Source organism: Alligator mississippiensis, chromosome 13 (genome assembly GCF_030867095.1).
Source record: "Alligator mississippiensis isolate rAllMis1 chromosome 13, rAllMis1, whole genome shotgun sequence".
Classification (NCBI taxonomy): domain Eukaryota; kingdom Metazoa; phylum Chordata; order Crocodylia; family Alligatoridae; genus Alligator; species Alligator mississippiensis.
In genome coordinates, this window is record NC_081836.1 from 39,816,363 (window position 1) to 39,839,094 (window position 22,732).

The 22,732-nt window shown below is 44.8% G+C and overlaps 2 protein-coding genes across 6 annotated transcripts in view; both read right to left on the reverse strand.

Annotated features, from left to right (window-relative positions):
- The window catches only part of TXNDC11 (thioredoxin domain containing 11), a 104,341-nt gene extending 94,845 nt beyond the window's left edge, over positions 1 to 9,496 (reverse strand). The window contains exon 1 of the mRNA XM_019494715.2: positions 9,323 to 9,496. Coding sequence (XP_019350260.2) covers positions 9,323 to 9,462 — 140 coding nt within the window. The 5' untranslated portion in view covers positions 9,463 to 9,496. The remainder of the gene's footprint in view (positions 1 to 9,322) is intronic.
- Positions 9,497 to 11,180: 1,684 nt separating this feature from the next.
- The window catches only part of ZC3H7A (zinc finger CCCH-type containing 7A), a 57,641-nt gene continuing 46,089 nt past the window's right edge, over positions 11,181 to 22,732 (reverse strand). For 4 of the 5 annotated variants that reach the window (XM_059716547.1, XM_059716549.1, XM_059716546.1 and 1 more), the window contains exons 17-23: positions 18,579 to 18,655; positions 17,058 to 17,191; positions 16,230 to 16,335; positions 15,334 to 15,442; positions 14,037 to 14,170; positions 13,541 to 13,704; positions 11,181 to 12,120 (exon numbers count right to left, since the gene is read on the reverse strand). In XM_059716547.1, coding sequence (XP_059572530.1) covers positions 11,931 to 12,120; positions 13,541 to 13,704; positions 14,037 to 14,170; positions 15,334 to 15,442; positions 16,230 to 16,335; positions 17,058 to 17,191; positions 18,579 to 18,655 — 914 coding nt within the window. In that variant the 3' untranslated portion in view covers positions 11,181 to 11,930. Of the gene's footprint in view, positions 12,121 to 13,540; positions 13,705 to 14,036; positions 14,171 to 15,333; positions 15,443 to 16,188; positions 16,336 to 17,057; positions 17,192 to 18,578; positions 18,656 to 22,732 lie in introns of those variants that run through there. The other variant, XM_059716550.1, reaches the window with a different exon arrangement.

Genomic DNA, 22,732 nt, shown 5'->3' on the forward strand with positions numbered 1-22,732 from the left:
TTTCCCCTCAGCATAATTTGCCCTGCTGGGCTCTCACAAATCTGAGCCTTGATCATTTTTTCAAAGACTTTACCAAGGATGGAGGTGAGACTGACCGGCCTATAGTTGCCCGGGTCCTCCTTCCTCCCCTTTTTGAAAATGGGGACTACGTTAGCCCTTTTCCAGTCCTCCGGGACTTGGCCCATGTGCCACGAGCGTTCGAATATTCCCGCCAGTGGCTCTGCAATGACGTCGGCCAGTGCCTTCAGCACCCTCGGATGGAGCCCATCCGGGCCTGCCGACTTAAAGGCATCCAGTTCTTCCAAGTGACTCTGCACCATCTCAGGGTCTACACGTGGAAGTCTGGCGCCTTGCTGCTGCCTCTCTACAACCCCAGTGAGAGACTTGTCGTTCCCCTCGCTTAGGAACACTGAGGCAAAGAACTCGTTGAGGAGTTCAGCCTTGTCCCCCCTGTCTGTCACCAATTGTTTCTGCCCATTTAGCAGGGGTCCTATTCCTCCCTGGGCCTTCCTTTTACTCCCTATATATCTAAAAAACAATTTCTTGTTGTCTTTTACTTGGGTTGCCATCCTCAGCTCCATGGTAGCTTTGGCCCGTCTACCTGCCTCCCTACAAGCATGAGCAGAGTAGGTATATTCATCTTAAGTGATCTCACCTTGTTTCCACTTTTTATGTGCTCCCCTTTTGGCCCTTCGGCTGCCCTGGATTTCTCTGGTCAGCCAAGGAAGCCTCCTGGCCCCTTTCCCACTTTTGCCTCGCTCGGGGATCGTCTTGCTTTGTGCCCGAAGGATCGTTTCCTTAAGGCACAGCCACCCTTCTTGGGCTCCCATCCCTTCAAAACTCCTACTCTGCAGTGCTTCCTTGACTAATCGCCTGAGTGCATTGAGATCAGCTTTCCTAAAGTCTAGCACTTTCACCCTACTAGTTACCTTACCCACTCAACGTCTTATGTTGAATTCTATTAATAGGTGATCACTGTCTCCCAAATGGCTACCGATCTGGAGGTCCCCTACCATGTCATCCCCTGTTGCCAATACCAGATCCAGTATGGCATTCCCCCTAGTGGGACAGGTTTTGACACTATTTAAAAATCTTCTGAATCATGCGTAGGTGTTTGCACACCTAACAATGCCAATGTTGTCCGATACCCCTGAAAGGATCTTGCAATACTCCAGGGTGCCACAACACCCTGGTTGAGAATCACTGACTTAAACATTATACTAGCTTGTATTTTCTTAAATTCTCTGTAAATTATTTTCTTGAATACAAGTGTTTCATTACAAAGGCAGCCTCTATTATTAAATGTTTAACGCCGTTTTAAATGTGGAAAATGGTATATATTGGCTACAAAATTGAGAGGTTGCTATTAGAAATGCTTTCTTAATGAATACTCAGGAAGCTGAACGTATAAGTTTATTAATATTAAGTGTTAATTTTAAGCTACTGCAATTTTCTCAACAGATTTAGGAAGATGCAGGACTTTTTTTTTTCCTAGTGATGCTACATTTTTGGAGGATTTCATAATACAGTATTCGAATATTAATTCAATTAATCAAATTCAATTATTGAATGTGCCTTTATGCATAAGAGCTCTTCAAATACTCCAACATTTTTACAGTAAAATATTTCAAAAAAGGGATAAAAGAAAACAAATACGATTTCAGAGGGATCTCAGAAGTAACCTTTACCTAGACAAAGCATTATAAATTTTGATGACTGCTACTACATATGCAAGAGCCAAAGTAGTGAGACCAGATTATAAGATTATAAACCAACAGAGAAGCGTCCATTTACTGACTAGCAATAATACTTAGAAGTCATTTAACCTGGTTGGGCATGACAGAGGAAAGAGTGGTTAACAATTTAAAAAGTCTTCCTAACAAATACATTAACTTCACATCAAAAAGGACTAAAAATGTTTGGTAAATAAATGACTTATCAACACAAATACCCAGAGCAAAAAGTAGCACAGCCTCAACACGAAGCAAGAGCCAAGAAGGAGCCCAGAAGCCAGAACAATTGTGTTGCCAGATTACATTATTGCATCTAAAACTTTCATTAGGAAACATATTTGTATAAGCACCGTGTTGTTAGTAAAGATGATTGCAGTTCCGTACTGATATACTTTAAACTTAGGTTTTATTAAGTTTTTTGCTACACCTTGAAGTGTTGAACACTGACCATATTAAAACTTTTAAATTAAGATCCACAGGCCAGATCTTCAGCTGATGTAAATCAGCAAGTATCGGGGGCAAATCCAGCGAGGGTACAGTGGCACAGACGCACACTGCTTTTGGATCACGCCATGGGAGCAGAAACCATGAACTTTAAATACATGAAACAGGTATAGCACTCCCTTCCTTCCCATCCATGTTCAGTGGCACCTCTTCTCCCATTCTTCCCTACCCCACTGCCACTTTCTCCCCTGGGCATGTGGGGAGCTCCAGAGCTGCTCCTGTCCTGGCCAGGCTGCAAGAAGAAGGGGGCTCAGCTGGGGAGTAGCAGTGGGCAGATTCTTCTTTCCTGGTTTTCCAGGCCATACTGGATACAGGCACAGGAAGGAGGAATCCACAGAAGCACCTATGGGCCAAGAGGACCCAATGAATGAGAAGGGAGGGGAAATACTTCTGTGCACAGGCAGAAAAGAATGGGATTCCAAGAGTTGGGGTAGAGGTGCACTGATAAAGATTTTTTTGGCCAATAGCGACGGCCAAATATTAACCAGCCATAGGGGCAGATACTGATCTGAGTGCCAATATGCAGCCTGGCAGCTTGGAGAGCAGTGTCTGGCCAGTAAATTGGGGGGGGGGAGGAGGGAGGGGGAGGGGGGCCAGCATGGGAGATCAAGGCCCCCCACAGTGAGGGAGGGAGTGAGGCTGGCACCCCTTTGACAAGCCACCTGCATCACCCCCCTGGCTGGGCAGTGCCAGCACCCGCCCCACTCCCTCCCTCACCATGGGGGCCTCAATCTGCCCCCCACCACCATCTCCCTTCCCTCCCCCACACCCCTCCCCCCCAACTTACTGGCCAAATGTCATCAGGCTGCATTCCTGGCCATGAGCATCCTACAGCTGTGCATATGCACATGGCATTTATCAGTGACATTACTGGTCACATGGGCCAAAGAAGCCAACTGCTGATAATGTCAATTTTCCTTCTATCGGTGCTGATACGATATGAACCAATGTATCAGTGCACTTCTAGTTGGGGGTGGGATTCTTGCCCGATTCTACTGCCTCCATGTTGTAGTCTTCCTGTCCCAGTTGGGGAGGGAGCTGGAGCCAGAACTGCCACCACGCCAAGGTGTGCGCACATGCGCGCACGCACACTTCTACAAAATTCTAGATCTGCCTATAGCAAAGTTCTACTGTTTTCAATAGAGCAGTGGTTCGTTCCGATTACAGTAGAACAGTGATTCTCAACCTTTTTGTACTTGAAGCACTCCTCACTAGACTCAAGGCACCCCTCCATAACTTCTGTGAATTGAGTGGCACCCAATTTCAAAAACTAAGTTATATATTACAGTGTTTATCATGGGCTGGGCAGTAGGGGAGGAGGACAGTCCAGGGAGAGACAAGCCTGAACCTGGCTTATCTGCTTAGCTTCATCTACTTATCTCCTCATGCATCACTTATCTCTGCATACCTTACGGTACCCTTCAAAGGATCTGGCAGCACCCCAGGGTGCCCCAGTATCCTGGTTGAGTCACTGCAGTAGCTTTGCTGAATTACAACAGCTGAGGAACTAACCCAGGGGTGGGCAAAATGCAGCCCGGAGGCTGGATGCAGCCTGCCAGGCCATTCTACCCGGCCCGCGGGGCTCCTAAAAACTTTACAAAATTAATATTTATCTGCCCTTGGCTGCCTATCCTGCATTCCTCGATGGCTTGCCAAAACTCAGTAAGTGGCCCTCTGCCCAAAATAATTGCCAGGCCCCTGATCTAACCTCTTCATTTAATTAAATATCTGTCTCAAATAAATGTTCATTTTATTTAAAAGTAACCAGACAAATAGAGATTTGAAGCAAATAACCTTCAAGTAATTTATTTTAAGTGACTGAACTAACATGCTGTTTGTTCCCAGCTACTGAATTTCATCCTATTTACTTTTGTAAACTCTTTATTTATAGTAGGGTTTTTGGTTGTAGCCGTGTCGGTCTAGGGACATAGGCAGGCAAGCTTCTTTGGGTAGATGTGATATCTTTTACTAGACCAATTGAGTAGTTGGAACAAAGTTCTTTGCAAGCTTTCAGGTACAACTACCCTCCTTCAGGCATAGTGAGACTCTCTTGTTGTTCTGAGATCTCCAAGGAATGAAAGAAGTTAAAAATGACAGGAGGTCAGTGAGAATGTAAATAGGTGGAAATTAGGAAAGCAATGGGTAGAGAATGGAGGGGAGGGAGAAAACAAGGGGGAAAAATGGGTGAAGGAATGCTAGAGGTAAGCATTTATAGTAGGGTAGAGTGATGATGGTCCAGGTAATATGCAGGAAGCAAAGTTCTTCTGGTGATATTTTTTATTGACCCAACTGTATAGAGATGGGGGAGTTGAGAAAAGAGTCATAGATTGTAAGGCCAGAAGGGACCTTGAAAGATCATCAGGTGCAGCCTCCTGCACCAAGCAGGAAAGATAACTGGGGGTCAGGTGACCCCAGCAAGGTGACTGTCCAGTCTCCTCTCTTAGATCTGCAGGGTAGGTGATTGCACCACCTCTGGAGGGAGCTTATTCCACAGTCTGGACACCCTGACTGTGAAGAAGTTTTTCCTAATGTTGAACCTAAATTGGTCTTCCAGGAACTCTCACCAAACCCCCCCCCCCCACAAAAAACTGCTTCTTATGTTAGTTTAGTGTAGGCCAACGTTTTGGGCAGGTGTGCCACAAATTGGCTACCCTTGCATTAGTTTATGCTTGACATACAGCATTCATAAACAAATAGGGCTCACCTACCCTTAAACAAACTTTCCTTTGCCAATAAGGTGATTAAGCAGCACTGAGGGAGAGAATGCTTCAGGGAGTTCAAGTCAGAAGGAAAAAACAGTTTGCCAGTATCTAGGCAAGGTCAGAGTATTTCCTATGTGCTGGAAATCTATTATCACATTTTGGGCAATGTTGCAAAATAAAACAACATACTACAGCTCATCCACTTGCAGCTGTTTGACCCCAGCGTTCTTTCCTGCCCATGGCAGGGGGTCGGACTTGATGATCTGCTCAGGTCCCTTCTGACCCTACAAACTATGAAACAGTAACCTGTTAATGCTGTCTGTTACAGATAATATCTACCATTTTAAGGTTCCTGAAGGATAGAAGGAGAGGGCAGAGAGTGGTAGCACTATATTAACTTTCTTTCAGCTTTCCCAAATAAGAAGAGTTCCTTCAAGTTAAAAATCTCCTACTAGAAATTGTCTGTAGGAGACATGAAAGACAACAGCTGACCTGAACACAATGTTTAACTGCTTATTATTTTCTCTCAGAATAACATTAGAGAGCTTTTGGATGATAAGTATTAGAGAGAGTCCTGAGCGCTTAGAGGTGCTCGGTTTTACTCCCATAAGCAACTACTTACACGTGTTCATCAACCTTCACAGAAAGCTGGCCTGTATCTTCTGGTATGCAAGAAAATTCCAAATAGCATCTTCCCTTTTTACTGCTTTGAACTCAAAAGGACTCCAAGTACTCCAAATTTACAGTAATATGCATGAGATCAGAATCTATCCAGTAAAACTGTACTATTTGCTGAAGGCCAGTCTCCCAAAGTTGGGCTGTCAAAGATGTGGCCTGTGGACCAGACCTGGCCTGCAGGGCCCCTAGAGCAGTGGGGAATTAAGGGGTAGGATGGGTGGGATGTGGGGTAATGGAGGAAAGGCAGGAGCACCTGCTCTTGCCACAGGCCTTCTCAGTTCAAACCTGCATGGTATTTCCTGGAAACAGAAGCACACGGGGCAGGTGGAACTGTCCCATGCACCTTTGTTTCCGAGAGGAGTAGAGATGATTGGACCAGGAAGGGCTCCAGCAAGAGCACCTGCTTCTGCCTGCTTTAGGCTCATCAGATAACCCTAATGCAGGAAGGAGTGCCAGCTCATGCTGCAGCCCTTCCCCATCCAGCTGTGCTCAGGGCACACAGGGCACTTGCACTTGGCAGCAGCAGCAGCACCTTGTTTGAGTCACTGTAGTCAACCCAAGGCAGCACAAGAGTGGTTCTCAACTGGGGCATTCCAATTAAAAAAAAAAAAAGTTATGGAGGAGTGCCTTAAAGCTAAGAAGGTTGAGAACTAGTCAAGGCACTGGACAGGCTATCCTCCCTTCACCCCACACAAGGAATTGTGGGAGAGCATCTACACAGTGTGGCATTCCCAAAGCAAGGGATGGGTGCTGCAATGACATAACTAAGTCAAGGGATAGCGGAGGGAGTCTTTCCATTTACCTATTCACCCCTCCATAAACTTTTTGAATTTGGTGGCGTACCAGCTGAGAACAACTTATTGTGCTATCTTGCGTACCTCAGACGTTCTCAGGCACCACCACAACAACCATGTGGAACTGCTCCACACAACTCATGCAGAGCCAAATAAGCCTAAAGCAGCCAGGAACACCCACTCTTGCTGCAGCCCATCCTTATCGATTCCCCCTCCACCCTCCCATGTGCACATGCACTCCCTCTCCCAAAAAACAGAGGCACTTGGGGCAGTTCCACCTGCCCCATATCTGTTTCTGGAAGGAAAGCGGGGACAGGCAGACACAAAATGGCTATGGCAGGACTGGACACTCCTGCCTTCTTTACACATATATGGCTGCGCACCAGATATGCAGGGCAGTTCCACCTGGCCATGACAACAGCCGCACCTGGGCCACAGCACCTCTGAAAGTGTCTGGCAGCACTCCTGTTAAGAAGCATTGTGGAAGAGCCAGGAGAGCTCTTGCATCCTGCAATGTCCCCAGGTATGATTCATGTACCAGTGCCAGATGCAAGAAAAGGAGCCCAGCGTGCATTCTTTTCCCCCACACCTGGCTCCGCCACTTCCTAGACACACTCTCAGAACAATGTGTGCCACTGCCACTGGTTTAGCGTTTCCTGAGAAATGCAAGTTAAGAGATGTTTTTTAAAGTTTCTCTCTTCAAAGCCAAACAGAATTTCATAAAGCAGAACAGAAATATGCAAGTCTCCAAACCTTGTCCCATTTCACCTAGAATTCTGCTGCAGGCTCTCAAGACAGCCTCTAAATGTAAGGGTTGTAATACTTTTTTTATAATTGAAAATGGCAGGTAACCTAGATAAAAGAGTCACTGCCAGCTCCTCTCTAATCAATCTAATTACAGCCAGGAAGAAGAATACAGAAACTTGGATTCTATAGAAAATTTTACAACCTATAGCCCCACAAAACAGTTTTTCAGACTCTTCTTTGGGTCACAACACAAAAAACTGAGAACAAATGTTCAGCAAACAGCAGACTAGACATCTTCGAAACTGCCATATAGGATAATTAAGAATACACAACAAAACATACAACAAAACCTGAGGGAATGGCATGTCAGAGTTGGTCAAGAAAAGGCATGTTTCCCCAGAATTTGCATGTCATTTTAATCCTTTAAGTCAGTGACCAAAGTCACTGCCATGTAACCATTTGTGGTCCTACATATAAAAGAAGTTAACAGTCTCAATCCACTATCTTAAATCACTATCACAGCTCCTGCCAACTGACAACTTCTTAGAGAAGCAGCAAGAGATCAGATAGCCACGTGGACACTATCCTCACCCCGCAAGTAGTTCAAGTCTAATATTAAGCATGCTGAGGGAAACTCAACCAAAATTTTACATTGCTGCTGTCCATGCAAAAGCAGCCACACTCCCATGTTCCAATTTAAACATAAATAGATGCATTTCTCTTTATGGAAGTTGCACTTACATTATTTGAATGCATTTAATGCAGGTAGGTTATGCTTTCCCTTTAGAACCAACACATAACAAGGCTGTCCAACTTCAGAGGCACTTGGGGCCGTATGCTACACAGGTCGCAGGCCCAGGGCCGCACACTGTGGGCTCCATCCTGGGACCTCTGGCATATGCAGCCCCAGTGCCACACCGGCAGTCCCCCTCACCACTGCCACGTGAGCAGCATGAGCCCCCTCCTTCCTCTGCGCCACTGGGCAAGCCCCACTGCTGTCCCCACTATGCAAGTAATCCTTCACTACTGCTGCCACTTGAGCAATGCAAACCCCATCCTTCCTCTACCACTATAGCCACCACCACCACATGGGCAATTCCACTCCACCACCTCCTGCTGTGCAGGCAGGGAGCAAACTGGGCCCCTACCATGCTGACCTGCCCCAGAGACTCCAGCCACTGCCACCACCACAGCAGCTGAAGCAAGGCGGGCAGTGTGGGGTGGGTGAGAGCCCAGAGCTGCACATTTACCCCTCGCAAGCCCATCACCTGTAGGAAGCTCTGAGGTACATCACTGGTGCTTACTCTGACTGCTGGTGATTGTCCAATATGGGATACCGAGCTCAAAGTTGTTACTCATACAGTGATTGCTATGGAACTATTCACGCTCGACCAAGCTACTTTGCTCTTGGGTACAGGAGAGGAAAGGAAGCCTGAAATAACTTGCAAAAAAGTCCCATAGCCAGTCTTCGCTGGTACGAACAACCAGCTGGCACAAGGAGGAACCTGGGGTTGTTAGCGTCAAAAGACATCCCCATCCGCAAGAAAAGTTAATACTTGATAAATAAAGTATTCATCCCTTCAGATTGAAATCCTGATCAGGAAATGCACCTTGCACACAAACGCAAGTCCCCACTATTAACGACCAAGTTTTCAGTGCGTTTATACAAGTAAGTCACAGTCTGAAAGCACCAACCTGCTGCACCCTGCCCACACGCGGCCCCGGCTCCTGGCTTGCCTAGGAGCTGGCACAGAGACCTCCGTGCCAAGGCAGCCCCAGTGCCGAGCCCGACCGCGGGGTCCCGGAGCAGACGTCCCATGGGTGCCGGGACAGACAGCAGGGAGGGGGTCAGCCTCCGCCAGCGGCTCCAACCTCTGCAGACTGCGGGTACCTTGCCTGGTTTTGCCCGCACGAAGACCCCAGCAGCTCGCCCGTGCCTGGGACCCGAGGAGACCCGGCGGCGGGTCGAGGGGCCCCCGGGAAGCGCCTGGGCTTAGCTCGGGCCTCCCCTAGCAGCGCCGCCCCAGCCCGAGGCGGCCGGGCCCAGCCAGGGCGGCCCCCAGCCCCCAAGCCGCGCCGCCCCACGCCCGGGGGCCTGTGGGGACACGCCGGGCCCGGGCCCGGCCGCGAGAGAAAACAGCCCAGCCCAGCCCAGTTCCGATACCTGCAGCTGACTTTGAGGACGACCAGGAGGGCGCAGCCCAGCACGACGGCGGCGCCGCACAGCAGCTCGGGCCTGCGGGCCATGCGGACAGCGCTGGACCGCGTCCGGGGCGCGGGGGCCGCTCCGCCGCATGCCGACATCCCCCCGCGCGGGGCGGGGCGGGGCGGGGCGGGGCGGGGGCGGCCGGGCCGCTAGCGCTCCCACGTCTCCTGCCGCCGGCCTGTCAGGCGGCCCCGGGGCGGGGCGGGGCGGGCGCGGCGGCTGCGCACGGGCCAACCCGGCGCCGCCACGTCTCCCCGCCCCCGGCCGCGGCCTGCTGAGAGCTCTGGCCTGGGGCGGATGCGCGCAGAGTCGCCGCCGCCGCTGCGGCCACGGAGCAGGGAGCCGGCAGCCGCTGGGCCGAGAGGGCTGGGAAGGGGTGGCCCCGGTGAAGCGCTGCCTTCTCCGCGCTCGGCCCCGCCAGGGCGCTGGTGCAGGGGCCCGCGCCGGTGGAGGCGAGCAGGGCAGCGGAGGGAGCAACGCGCCTGGGAAGAAGTCTGTTCGAACAAACGAGCAAGCTTCGTCGCGGTTCGCAGCGCAGCTCGGTCCCAAATGCCAGCTGCTCACTGTGAAATGCATGCCGTGTTCCCCCTCCTACTGCAAATACCGGGAGCTGGCACGAAACGCCTGCACCATGGGCCTCTGCTGCCCTGTCCTTGTAATGCATTGTCCTATTATAACCCAGGGACCGAAACAAGGGACACGTCAACATCCAGCTTGGCTTCTTACATACACCTTTGGAAAGAGACGACTATGGTCCCACACATTTTACATACACAAACTCTGGCACGAACCCAGTAACTGCGGCCTTGTGAAATCGTGCTGAACAGCTTTCGGTCTGCCTCATGATTAGCCAAATAAAGTATTTAGTATAAACAGTTCAAAAGAAAGCAAAATATTTCTGGAAAATAAAGGTAGTAAGGAAGTTGGTAATCATCCAAAAGGACTCTAGCAAACGTTACAATGTAGACAAAAATATCGAATTTAAAAAAAGAGAAAAAGCACAAATTTGTGACAAGAATGAAGGAGACAGCAAGATTTGCAACAAAGCCAGGAGGCAGCAAGAAAAGAAAGGGCTCATGGCTGTGCCCCAAAAGGGTAGCCATGTTAGAAGTGGTATCACAGCAAAGCTGGCGAATCCTTCCACTTGTAAGCATGGCCCATTTGTGAAATAGAACATGGATTACCTTTCCAACAACAAAACCGTGATTCTTTCCTAAGACAAAAGGCTGAAGGCACATGTCCCAGGCACCACATACTTCTACTGCAAACCTGCCATTCCCACCTTCCTGGCATGACCAATCATAGGTTGTGCCTAAAGAATATATTTGAAATTGGGATTCCTCTCCTCTTCCCCTCCAATTAAAAAGGCAGTATAGTTTTAATGATGTTTCTGGCCTAATTAGTGTTATATTAAGTGTGTAATTTAAGCAACCTCACTGACTAAGAGTAGAGAACATGTATTCCCAATATGTTTAGCTTGCTGTCAGAACCCAATTCCCTCCCCAATTTAAGGCATGTGGGGAGGAAAGGATTATTTTGGGTTAAGCCAGCAGCAGCCCAAAGAGCCTATTGCTCTAAACAAATCACTGACATGGTTGAAGATCAAAACCAAACACAATCAGAAAATGTCTGGAAGGAACCTCAAAAGCTCACGTACTCCAGCCTCCTGCTCAAGGAAGGATCATTCTCGTCTAAACCAACCCATATGTAATTGTTTAGATATAGTTGTTCAAAAGGTTTTTGTAAGGGCAATTTATAGTTTTATACAAAATGCCACTGAAATATCAATCCTGAGCAGCTACATGCAGAAAACAAATTTATGTAAAGTTCTCTTTATTACAGGCAACATTGGTCCATACAATACACAATACTGACATACAAGTGTAATCTTTCAAAATCATCATTTAAACAGCAAAGTCCAAGAAACAGAATTTTAACTACTTGATTTTCAAAAATTAATACATATTTTCCCAAGATCCTTTTCAGTAAGTGATATTGAAACATACAAATAGAGAAAAAATACCCCATTCAACATATATTGCAGTTAAATGGTTATTTGCTTAAAATCTTTTTAATAAGAAAATCCTCTTTAGCAACCTACATATAGATAAGTAGCAAACTTTTGTTTTAAACAAATCCTCTCCATTAAAACATTTGAAGAATTTTCATCCATCATTTTCTTCTTAGCCCAAAACACATAATGTGTTTTGTAATCATACCTTAAAGTTTTCAGCTGAAGGACCGACAACTAGGGAGGGCTTTCTAGACATTATGACTTCTCCTCCCTCCTCCTATTTCCTAACACTCTGTCCAACAGAAGGCGAATAAGCAAGTAATACTTTAAGGATTTTTATTAATATTATTATTATTACTTCACCATTCTGTTTCATGAGAGCATAGACAGGTCTGCTGAATCCTCCTAAATCTACTATATTTTGCTGTTCAGGAGGAACAATATATGCCAATAAAGCAGTAAGCCTGCAACTTTTCTGTCACATGCTTTTGATTACTGTCAAATTTTCTGGTTTATGCTGTCAACCGGTAACATGAATGTGTCATTTTAGAGTTAGTTTAAATCTTTAAACAAAAAACTATATTTTCCAAAGTCATTATCATTTGGAGCAATCAAGTGGTCTTTCCTTGCTTTCCTGAGCTTCATTCTTAAAACATCCCTTCGTTCTTCCCATTCACGGAGTTCAGCATTTCCATGCGCAAATTTACAGTTGTTTCCTTCAGTGCAAGCACCAGCTGTATATCTGTTAAAAAATGTAAATCATGGGTAGAATATTATGACAACTATTGTATCCAGTTTTAAATATCTTAAATATTTTGTACTAATCATGGTACCTATAGAACCACACCTTTGTGGTTCCTTTCTTCCTTGATAAATAAAATATCTATAATTCTCTCTTTAAAATGAACCTATACTAGTCCAGTTTAGCCTTTAGTGATCTCTGAGAACCAGGTAAAGAATATATGTTGTGTGGATAGGAGCTTGGCTCTTGCCTCTGCAGTCCTCATCTCTCTGCTTTGCCTAGTCCCCAAAATCAGATTTAATCAATAAAGCAAACAAATTAGTCCATCCCAAATTTCAACAAGTCTCCTTCCATCCCTGCAGATCAATTTGAACTACAAACTTAAATCAAACTAGTCTGTTAAAAAAAAAAATCTAAAAACACATCAGTAATTACTTTTATGTTTCCTTACTCCTTTCCTAAATAAATAGAAATTTGCTTTTAATATTCCAGCCACGGTATATTTAAGAGATTAATTTATACGAGTATTTTGTTAAGAGAGGTAAGATCATAATTCCAGAGTGCTTTAAACCAGTAGTAATGCGTCTCCAATGTAGTTCTGAGTTCTGTAAAGCACACTAGTATTTTTAAGTTATTGCTGAGGACTAGTAAAAAAAAAAAAAAAAAAAACCACAACAACAACAACAACAACAACAACCATATTCCTTGCACACAAGAATGAAAAGTTGATTTTATGTCATACAGCCTCTTCCATACCGAGACCTCACAGGCCTTTATTTAATTTAGTATTGAGAAGAGTTGAAGGATTTGGCCAAATAGAAAAATGCCCTCTGAACTTCCAACATCAGCCAAATCCAATAGCTCAAATGAAAAGGCTGCACAAGGTGCTTAGAGAAGGGACTGTACTGTCCAGGGCTAGGAGAGCCAGTGGGCATAAGGGTAAAGCAGTTCAGCAAGAAGTGCTCCTTGGGACACCAATAACATTTCAGAAATAGCTTCCAATAGCATACAAGTATCTGATTTTCAAAGACCTTTTCTATTTAAGTGGCTAAATTACTTGTAGGCTTTATGTTTTTCATTAAGAAATCTGCACAGGCATGACTAAATGCATTCATACTAAATAGCTGTGATGTACCAATACATTATTTAAACAACATTTCATCCAAACGAAACAAGGCTGTGAACCCACCCAAACAGCTTCACATCTGACTCTCATGAAGCCATCTCTCTCACAACATTTGGCTCCAAAAAATAGCAACTGGGTTGTTTTATCATGTGACAAAACACTTAACTATGTTAGCATGCAACTATGCTGGCTGAAATGATATGCCAAAGTGATTAATTACAACATTCACTCAGTATGTTTATTCACAATCGTGACTAGCTAAGTGATTTAATATCTAATTTAAAAGCTACATACCTATCACAAATGCTAAAAAACCCAGTTGGAAAGCGATACTGCCAGCAGTTTTGATCATCTTCAGTGTGGAATACCTTCTCTTTATGCTTTTCTGAAGAAATGTGACCTTGCCATTGTTTTTCACTATTACAGTTCTTTCCACACATCCAGCAGTGAAAGTCTACCTAGTTTACACAATTTTTTAAAATAAAAACATTAAATACTTTATGCAAAAATATCATCATTAATACAGCTTTACTGCATCCAATTAGCCAAAGGACAATTTGCCAGCAAAAGTGTTTTCTGTCACCAGACACTTACCACCACATCTGCAGGTTCTTGAGAGATGCAAAGGAACAGTGCAGTCCATCTAAAGTTTGTACTATGAATTCTTAAAATGTCCAGGCATTGTAGCTAACTAGGAACATTTCAGTTACCGTGAACAAGGAATGCAGTATTTGGTACCAGGTGAAAAAGATTCCAAAGTTTAGGATATTACTTGTCCTGCATTACTTACTGTAACTTCAGCATAATCAGTTGGCATATGAATTTGTTTCCCATTTTCCTTGTTTGCCTGAGGAGCTGTATCATCTCCTTTTTCTGGCTTTTGATTCTTGAGCCATATGTCATAGAGCTGCTCCATGTCTTGAACTAATGAGAGCAGAAGCTCAAATAAATACTATGCAATTAAAGCAAGAGTTTGCATGTACTACATAACTAATAATTCAAGAAGATGAAGGACATGACAAACTGTGTAAGAAAAGAAAGAAAGGGCATTTTTACATGTGCAAGTGCCGCAGCGCTGGGGGCTTTGAAAAGCGCCAAATGCTGCACTGCTTGCGGTTGTACAAATGGCAAAATGTGCATCAATGCAAAGAAAATGGTGGTGATGCGCTTTTGAACTAAGGCACCTTGGAGGTGCCTTAGTTCAAAAGTGCACCCGCGCCATTTTCTCCACGCTGACATGCATTTCACCAGTTATACAACTGCAAACTACTCAGTGCAGTTAAATCGAGTCTGCTCCAAAGCGGTGGATCTCCGGCACGTCTGAGAACTAATAGGTATGTGTATAAACGTCCATAACGACTAAGAAAAACAGCTTAGTGAAGCTCTGGTCCCATGGTCTGATTCCATTACTTTCCCCTACCTAGACACCTTGGAAGAAAAGCATAGCAAATATTTACACCCAAAGCCCATAATTGAAATACGGCTCTGTTGCATTGATATCTGATTTTTTGCTATAACTGTCAACTACATTTCAAAAAAGCTGTTTAATAAATTTAGTTTGTTTCCCTAATTTAGAAACAGATTCTAGTGACACATCAATTCTTCAGTATTTCCTCATTGGATAACATGCAAAAAGGTGAGAATTAATAATCAGTACTCTTGTTTATATGCAAATACAAGCACTTGCTAGTTTTTTGCAAAAAACTAGCCTCCAAACATTTATACACATAGAATCCCACTAAGGTGTGAACCCAGGGGAATTTGGTACACTTAAAAACATTTGCATATCATGGTTTAGCATGGTTCACCCAACACCATCCAAAGATAGCCCATATTAAAAAAGTAATATTTAACAAGATCCATTCGTTTTATTCTTATAACTGGATATGCCTGGTTTCTCTACTGATCCTGTATGTAAAGTGGCATAACTTCATATTGGACACTCAAAAATGAACTGCTTACACTTCGACTAGGAAAGTCGAAACTAAATGAAAATGGAATAAGGGGTACTTACTTGAATACAGGGATGAAAACAGAGTTACGTTAAGCCTTATAGCACACTTAATATCCTGTCACTTTATACTTACTACCATTCTCTTTCATATATGTCCACATTTCTCTCTCTTCAGGACTGTGAGCAAAGGAACAGTTTCCAACATATTGACACTTCTTGCCTGAAGCAATATGATTGCACAACTATGCATGGAGAGAGAGAGAGAGAGAGAGAGATTGATTAGGAACATCAATCAAGTTAAAAGGGTTAACATGGAATGATTGCTGGACTTTCTAGCATTTTTGTATCACTAAATTTTACATTCTATTACATTCAAAAGTAGTACTATTAGATCCTTTCAAGTAATTTGGTTTTAGAAAATAAGCTGTTTGAAGAGAGACCCGAGGAAAACGGTCTTACATTTGAAAGCACTTTTCCCCAACTGTTTAGATGGTCCAATAAAAAAATATCACCCTAAGAAATTCTTGCCCCTCCCATAGTTTCTGGACCATCATGGCTACAATATTACTCTTACACTGCCTGTATATTGATACTACTTTAAAACACCAGCTACAACCATATTCCTTTTCACAGATATGAAAGTGCTTCACAAAAGCTAAATCAGTTGTGCTTAAGATGTGGCCTGCACATGCTTCACATGCAGACTTCTAAAGTTTTCACTGGAGTTTCAGAAAAAATGGCTGCAGAAATTAGGCTAATTACCGTATTCCTTTGAATGTAAGATGCGTTTTTAAAACTAAGTTTTTCTTCTAAAAGCAGCCTGCACATGTTTAATTAGAGTGGAGGAAAAAGTAAAAAATGTTTTTATGCACCAAACATGCCTGTGCTTGATTAGTTTGTTTCCCTTAAATTGACAGTCAGAAAATTTGAGTGCATCTTAAATTCAAGGGCATCTTATATTCGAAAGAATACAGTATTTTCCAGTTACCTCAGGATTTCAATGGAAAAAGTCAATTTTAAGAAACATACATCAAACTGCAAAGGCACTTGTTTCTTTGTGGGAAGAGGACGAATGGTCATCCACTTTTTACGTTCATTAGACATCACCAGCACCACCCGACGATCTTTGGTCCACCTAAATTAAATAGAGATACTGTATTCAAAAACAAAATGCAACTGACAAATGGTACAGCATGTAGAGCTATAAAGAGAAAATAAAGCACCCAAAAGTTATTACCCAAAACACCCCTTGATATATTTCAAAATTTAAATAAATTGCACAAGAACATCTGTTATGGTGGTCAGAAAAAGGAAAAATAATATGCATTTGAGCTGCCAACTGAAGTGTCTTGTGTGCATTTCTTATTCCTGAACAACATATACACGTAGGCTGGCCAAATGTCCCATTTTCACTTTGGTAGTGCCAATTTTAAAATGTACATCCCAGACATCCCACAAATACATTCCAATCAATGCTTTTGTCCCTTCTTCAGCAAGATGCCCAGGACAGGTATTCAAAATGGTACTATTCTGACAAAATCAGGATGGTTTTTCTCCTGAGATCCCCCACCTACCCGAGACCAGAGCTCCCACTTTTATCGGAGCCTGGAGATGGCTGAGCATGCCAGTGGGGGAAAGTGTAGTGCTCTATTTTGTGACAAAGGAAATATGATCACCCTACATCTAAAGATATTTAGCATATCTTCTACCACATTCCACTTTAACCATACTGACTTTTTTTCATTCCTTTTAGCAAAATTTCCTTAAAATGCAAGATTAACACAATATTGCCCATAAAACCTTAAAAAAACTCCCTGAAAAAGATACTGCGCATCAGAAATAATCCACCTTACTTACGGGTGTCTTGCTTTTGCACTACAATATTTTCTGTTTTTGTCTGGCTCACTAACTTGACCATTTCTCCAGCACTGGGCACACACAAACTTCATCTTCAAATTAAGAGATCCGTGTTTCACTTGGTTCCCCAGAACCTTAAAAAAAAAATAAGGTATGTTGCATTTGCAAAAAAAAAAAAATCAAAAAAATCATAATAATTATTAAGTATTCCCCTCAAAGGAAATGGAGCGTAGTATGCTACATTCTACCCAGATTATCCTTCATAGCAGTTTTACCTGAAATCACCACAATAAAAATTTCTTAGTGTGGAGACTATTTCATTTGTCCAATTTAGTTTAGATCAGGAATGTCCAACATAAGACCTGTAGGCTAGATTCAGCCCACTGGAGCACCATGATGCAGCCCTTAGGTCTTAAACCGTCACTGCATGCCACACGTACCATGTGGGGCTAGTGTAGTGTGCAAACTGGACCTGGTACCATGGGCACTGCATGTGGGACAGGGATCGGTCTGGGGTGCACACTGCATGCAGTGCCAACACCAGACTGTTCCTATGTGTTGACTTTGTGCCTGGTCCAGATCAGGACCACACACCAGAGCCTCACACAGGGACAATCTGGCAGGGCACTACTTGCAGCAAGTGTCCTGTGCTGGCCCCTTGCCACAAGCAGTGTGCATGGCTGGTCCAGCCCAACATGGCACATGCAGCATATGCTGGCCCCACTCTGAGGACCAGCACAGTGTGAATGATGCATGGGACGCCCCTTTGGACTGGCCCTACAGGCTAGCCCTGGCATGCATGGATAGTCTGGGGCCCAATCCAGATCAGTCCCAGAGCAAGGATTCAGGGTTAGTCCAGCAGGGCACCCCATGCAATGTGCACATTATATAAACTCAACAAAAAACCACAACAGTCATAAATATTAGACAAAAGTCTGAAGCCAACTGCTCCCCTGAAGCAAGACAACAAATTAAAGTTTCCCATTTATGTCAAAATGAGCAAAGCAAAAAGAAAAGGCATCTGCATGAGTATAGCTGGCAATTTGGGAAGAAAAAGTATCAGACTCTGAATAGCCCAGAGAGCATAATGTTAAAAAATAAAGAAATTTAAGGGGTGGAGGGGAGGAGAGGTAAAAATGTCTTGATAAGCCTCAAATTTCTCTCTCACTGAAACAAGTAAATCACGTTATAAAAGTCTTCACATACTAGTAATAAATGTCACCAGATGTGTTAGCTCCTCATTTATATAATAAAAACTGAAATGACCTCAAGTAGTCATCTACTCTGGTCCCCTACTAAAACTAGGATCAATTATAAAGCATTAGAGAGCAATTTTTGTCTAACCTGCACTAAAAAATTAGTCTGATGGATAAACTCAAACCCTTCAAATCTGTTCCAGTGCTTTACAGCCATCATTAGTTGGATAGATCCTCTTATAGATAGTTTAAAATTTCTCTTGTTTAAACCCATTATTTCTAAGGCAATTCACCAGTTTCACAAGCAAGAACAGAGTGAAAATACCTGTGATCCATGTGCATTAGCTTCCATATTCTGCCAATACTTCTTTGATTCTTGAACAACAGTATCATGTGAAATACCTGCAAAGGAAAAGAAAAAAGTCCTGGACATTTAGGAATATTTTGAAGCTTTATTTAGGCAAAAAGTCAAGTGAATTCTCACAAAACAAAAACAGAATTGTAATTACCAAATGAAAACAATACTGTTAAGTACTGTTCCATTCATAAAAATGGGACTTTATAAATTTAAGGATATCTTCAATACAACAACAAAGCAATATGCATTCATAAATACAAACTGAAGCTTAGGTTAAGTTCTTTACACAGCTGGAACCTGCCAGAGAGCCTGCATAGCAAATCTTGCTACAATGCTCTTAGTAACAAGCTTATGTTGTTCTCCCCACCCCGCCTCCCCAAATTGGACTCCAATTTATGTTCACAATTTACTAAAACATCCCAAAATGTTATATACATATATACATAATTAGGGGTGTGCGAAATGGGCCATATTCTATTTGGATTTGGCCCAAATCAGGAGACAGTGTTCTGATTTGTTGATTCCCATCACTGTCCCGATTCGATTCGGCTGAATCCGAATCTGAAGATTCGATGCTGATGAATCAGCGATTTGGCCACAGACACAGCTTTAAATGTTTTTTTCTTCATACTTCAAGGTACCAGGCAAGGCTCATGAATGCTGCAATGGTGGGGCGGATGGAGTGTCCCACAAGAGCACGGGGGAGGGCGCATCCCGCTGGCTCAGCAGTTGGCCACAGGGGAATCCTGGGTGCGCCACAGACCTAGGAGGCACCAGTTGCTGAGCTGGGGAATGAGTCCCCCATGCACACCACAGTGGACCTGGAAGTGCTTCTGGTCTACTTCTGGGTCCACCACTGAGCACACTGGAGACCACCCCCACTGCATGCTCCTGTGGGATGCTCCATCCGCCCCACCATCACAGCGTTCATGAGCTGCCTGGTACCTTGAGGTATGTAGAAAAAACATTTAAAGCTGTGTCTATGTCTGAATCATCAAATCTTTCCGAATCAATTCGAAGGTTTCTGATTTGATTCAGAGAAATTAAAGGCTCTCCTGATTCACTTCAGATTTGGAGATTCGGCGGCTGAATTGGGCCGAATCTCCACCGAATCGAGTCATTATATATGTCATAATATACATATGACATACCTGAACTTGAGACAGCACAAGCAGATAGAAAAAGCTCATCACTGCTTGCAGAAAAGTCATTCTTGCAACCATTTCCCTCTACAGGTCTTATCCTTTTTCAGTGTACTCTGGGTACGGATGTTTTTGGTTTATCTTTCCATATGCTTAAACCTTTCCCAAGGTTTTCACTTCCCTAATACCACAGAGATGCTGAATGTCAGGGACACTGAAGTCTATGATGGTTACAGAGTCTCTATAAAGGCAAACTAGCCTGTGCCTGAACGGTTCTGAAAGTGTTTCTACATCAGGCCTTCTCACTTCCTTCTTTAGAGCCCTCCAAACATCACAGCCTCCTGAAAAGGCTGATCTTTGATTCCCTGGACACACGTTTGGGTGTCCACATTTCTCCACACAACCTTTTGTCATGGTGATTCCACTTAATGAAGTAGCTTCATAGTTTAAAAATGAAGCTTACAGGGCTTAGAGAAAATAACTGTTATCCTTGAATCTGGAAAATCTTTGGAGGGCAGGAGAGGAAATGAGAATAGCTTCCCTTCCTTCTACATGAAGGACTCTGAAGGCCAAACTGAGTAGAAAGACTGAAGAGGCTAGAGTTGAAGAGAAACAGGGAGTTGAGTCCCTCTTCACACATGACTGTCCTGAATCCTATAGCTAGTCGACGTACCTGCCAAATATCTGAAAAGTGCAAAAGCAATGAAAAGCCCACTTCCTTGTGAAGAGGCGTATTCAGCATAGCCACATTGACAAAAATATGGAGGACACCATGTTACCTCTTTATAGACTACACCAGAGGCGGGCAATTATTTTGGGTGGAGGGCCGCTTACCGAGTTTTGGAAAGCTGTCAAGAGCTGCATGGGTAGCCCCACCCATTGACAGGTGCCCCGCCCGCTGGTCACCATCTTGGGACCAGAAGTCTCACCCCTAACCTCTGACCTTTGCCACCAGAATTCCCTCCCCTTCCCCTAGAAGAACTCCTTTGGGGAAGAGAGTTTGCCATCACAGAATGGAGAAAAAAAACAAAAACCAAAAAAACCCAAATTATATATTAAAAATCAAACAACATAGATTCATAGATGTTAGGGTCGGAAGGGACCTCAATAGATCATCGAGTCCGACCCCCTGCATAAGCAGGAAAGAGTGCTGGGTCTAGATGACCCCAGATAGATACTCATCTAACCTCCTCTTGAAGACCCCCAGGGTAGGGGAGAGCACCACCTCCCTTGGGAGCCCGTTCCAGACCTTGGCCACTCGAACTGTGAAGAAGTTCTTCCTAATGTCCAATCTAAATCTGCTCTCTGCTAGCTTGTGGCCATTATTTCTTGTAACCCCCGGGGGCGCCTTGGTGAATAAATACTCACCAATTCCCTTCTGTGCCCCCGTGATGAACTTATAGGCAGCCACAAGGTCGCCTCTCAACCTTCTCTTGCGGAGGCTGAAAAGGTCCAGTTTCTCTAGTCTCTCCTCGTAGGGCTTGGTCTGCAGGCCCTTGACCATATGAGTTGCCCTTCTCTGGACCCTCTCCAGGTTATCCGCATCTTTCTTGAAGTGTGGCGCCCAGAACTGCACGCAGTACTCCAACTGCGGTCTGACCAGCGCCCTATAGAGGGGAAGTATCACCTCCTTGGACCTATTCGTCATGCATCTGCTGATGCATGATAAAGTGCCATTGGCTTTTCTGATGGCTTCATCACACTGCCGACTCATGTTCATCTTGGAGTCCACTAGGACTCCAAGATCCCTTTCCACTTCCGTGCCACCCAGCAGGTCATTCCCTAGGCTGTAGGTGTGCTGGACATTTTTCCTCCCTACGTGCAGCACTTTGCATTTCTCCTTGTTGAACTGCATCCTGTTGTTTTCTGCCCACTTGTCCAACCTATCCAGGTCTGCCTGCAGCTGTTCCCTGCCCTCCGGCGTGTCCACTTCTCCCCATAGCTTTGTGTCATCTGCAAACTTGGACAGAGTACATTTGACTCCCTCGTCCAAGTCGCTGATGAAGACATTAAAGAGTATCGGTCCAAGGACTGAGCCCTGCGGGACCCCACTGCCCACACCCTTCCAGGTTGAGACCGACCCATCTACCACAACTCTTTGGGTGCGACCCTCTAGCCAACTCGCCACCCACCGGACTGTGCAGTCATCCACGTCACAGCCTCTTAACTTGTTAAGAGCCTCAACCTTTGCCACTGCCTCTGGACTGCCCAACACAGCAGTGGTGACAGTGCGGAGCAGCTGCAGGGCAGCTCACAGGTGGTGGTGAAGGAGTTGCAACGCAGCCTAGCACAGCACGGGCTCCAGGCAGTCACAGCAAAAACTGCCTGGTGAGGGGGAGGGACCACTTTCCCCTGTGCCGAGCACTAGTTTCTGCCCAGCTGCTGCCGCTCAGCCCTAACGGGTGACTCGGAGCTGGCGCGGGACACGTGCTGGACCCTGCCACTACCACTGCATGTGGCCAGGCAGTGCAGAGCAGGCACAGGGCACGCTGGGGCTGTGCGCTGTTGGTGGTGGCGAGGAGGCACTGCAGAGCGCTTGCGCTATGGGCTGTTGTGGAGCAGGGGAAAAGGCAGTCCCTACCCCTTGAGCGCTTTGGCTATGGGCTGTTGACCGGTTCTGGGGGGCATATGCGGTGGGGAGGGCTCCCATGCACACCCCACATACCCTCAAACCCTTCCTGCAAACCCCACAGTCACACACCCCACAGATACTGTACCCACACACATCCCCACAAACTCCCCATACCCACCCACCCACAGCTCCCCACAAACCCCACACCCCCAACACATCCCATACACTATACAAGAGTAAGACTGCGTTTTGAGCTATTATGCAATCATTTCTATATATACACAGCACAAACACACAAATCAAGACAAAAACATATTTTTGAATTAAATTAAAATATACTAAAAATCAAACATCTGTAATTAATATATAATTTGTTTCCCACCCCCCCATTCTAAGATGGCAACTCT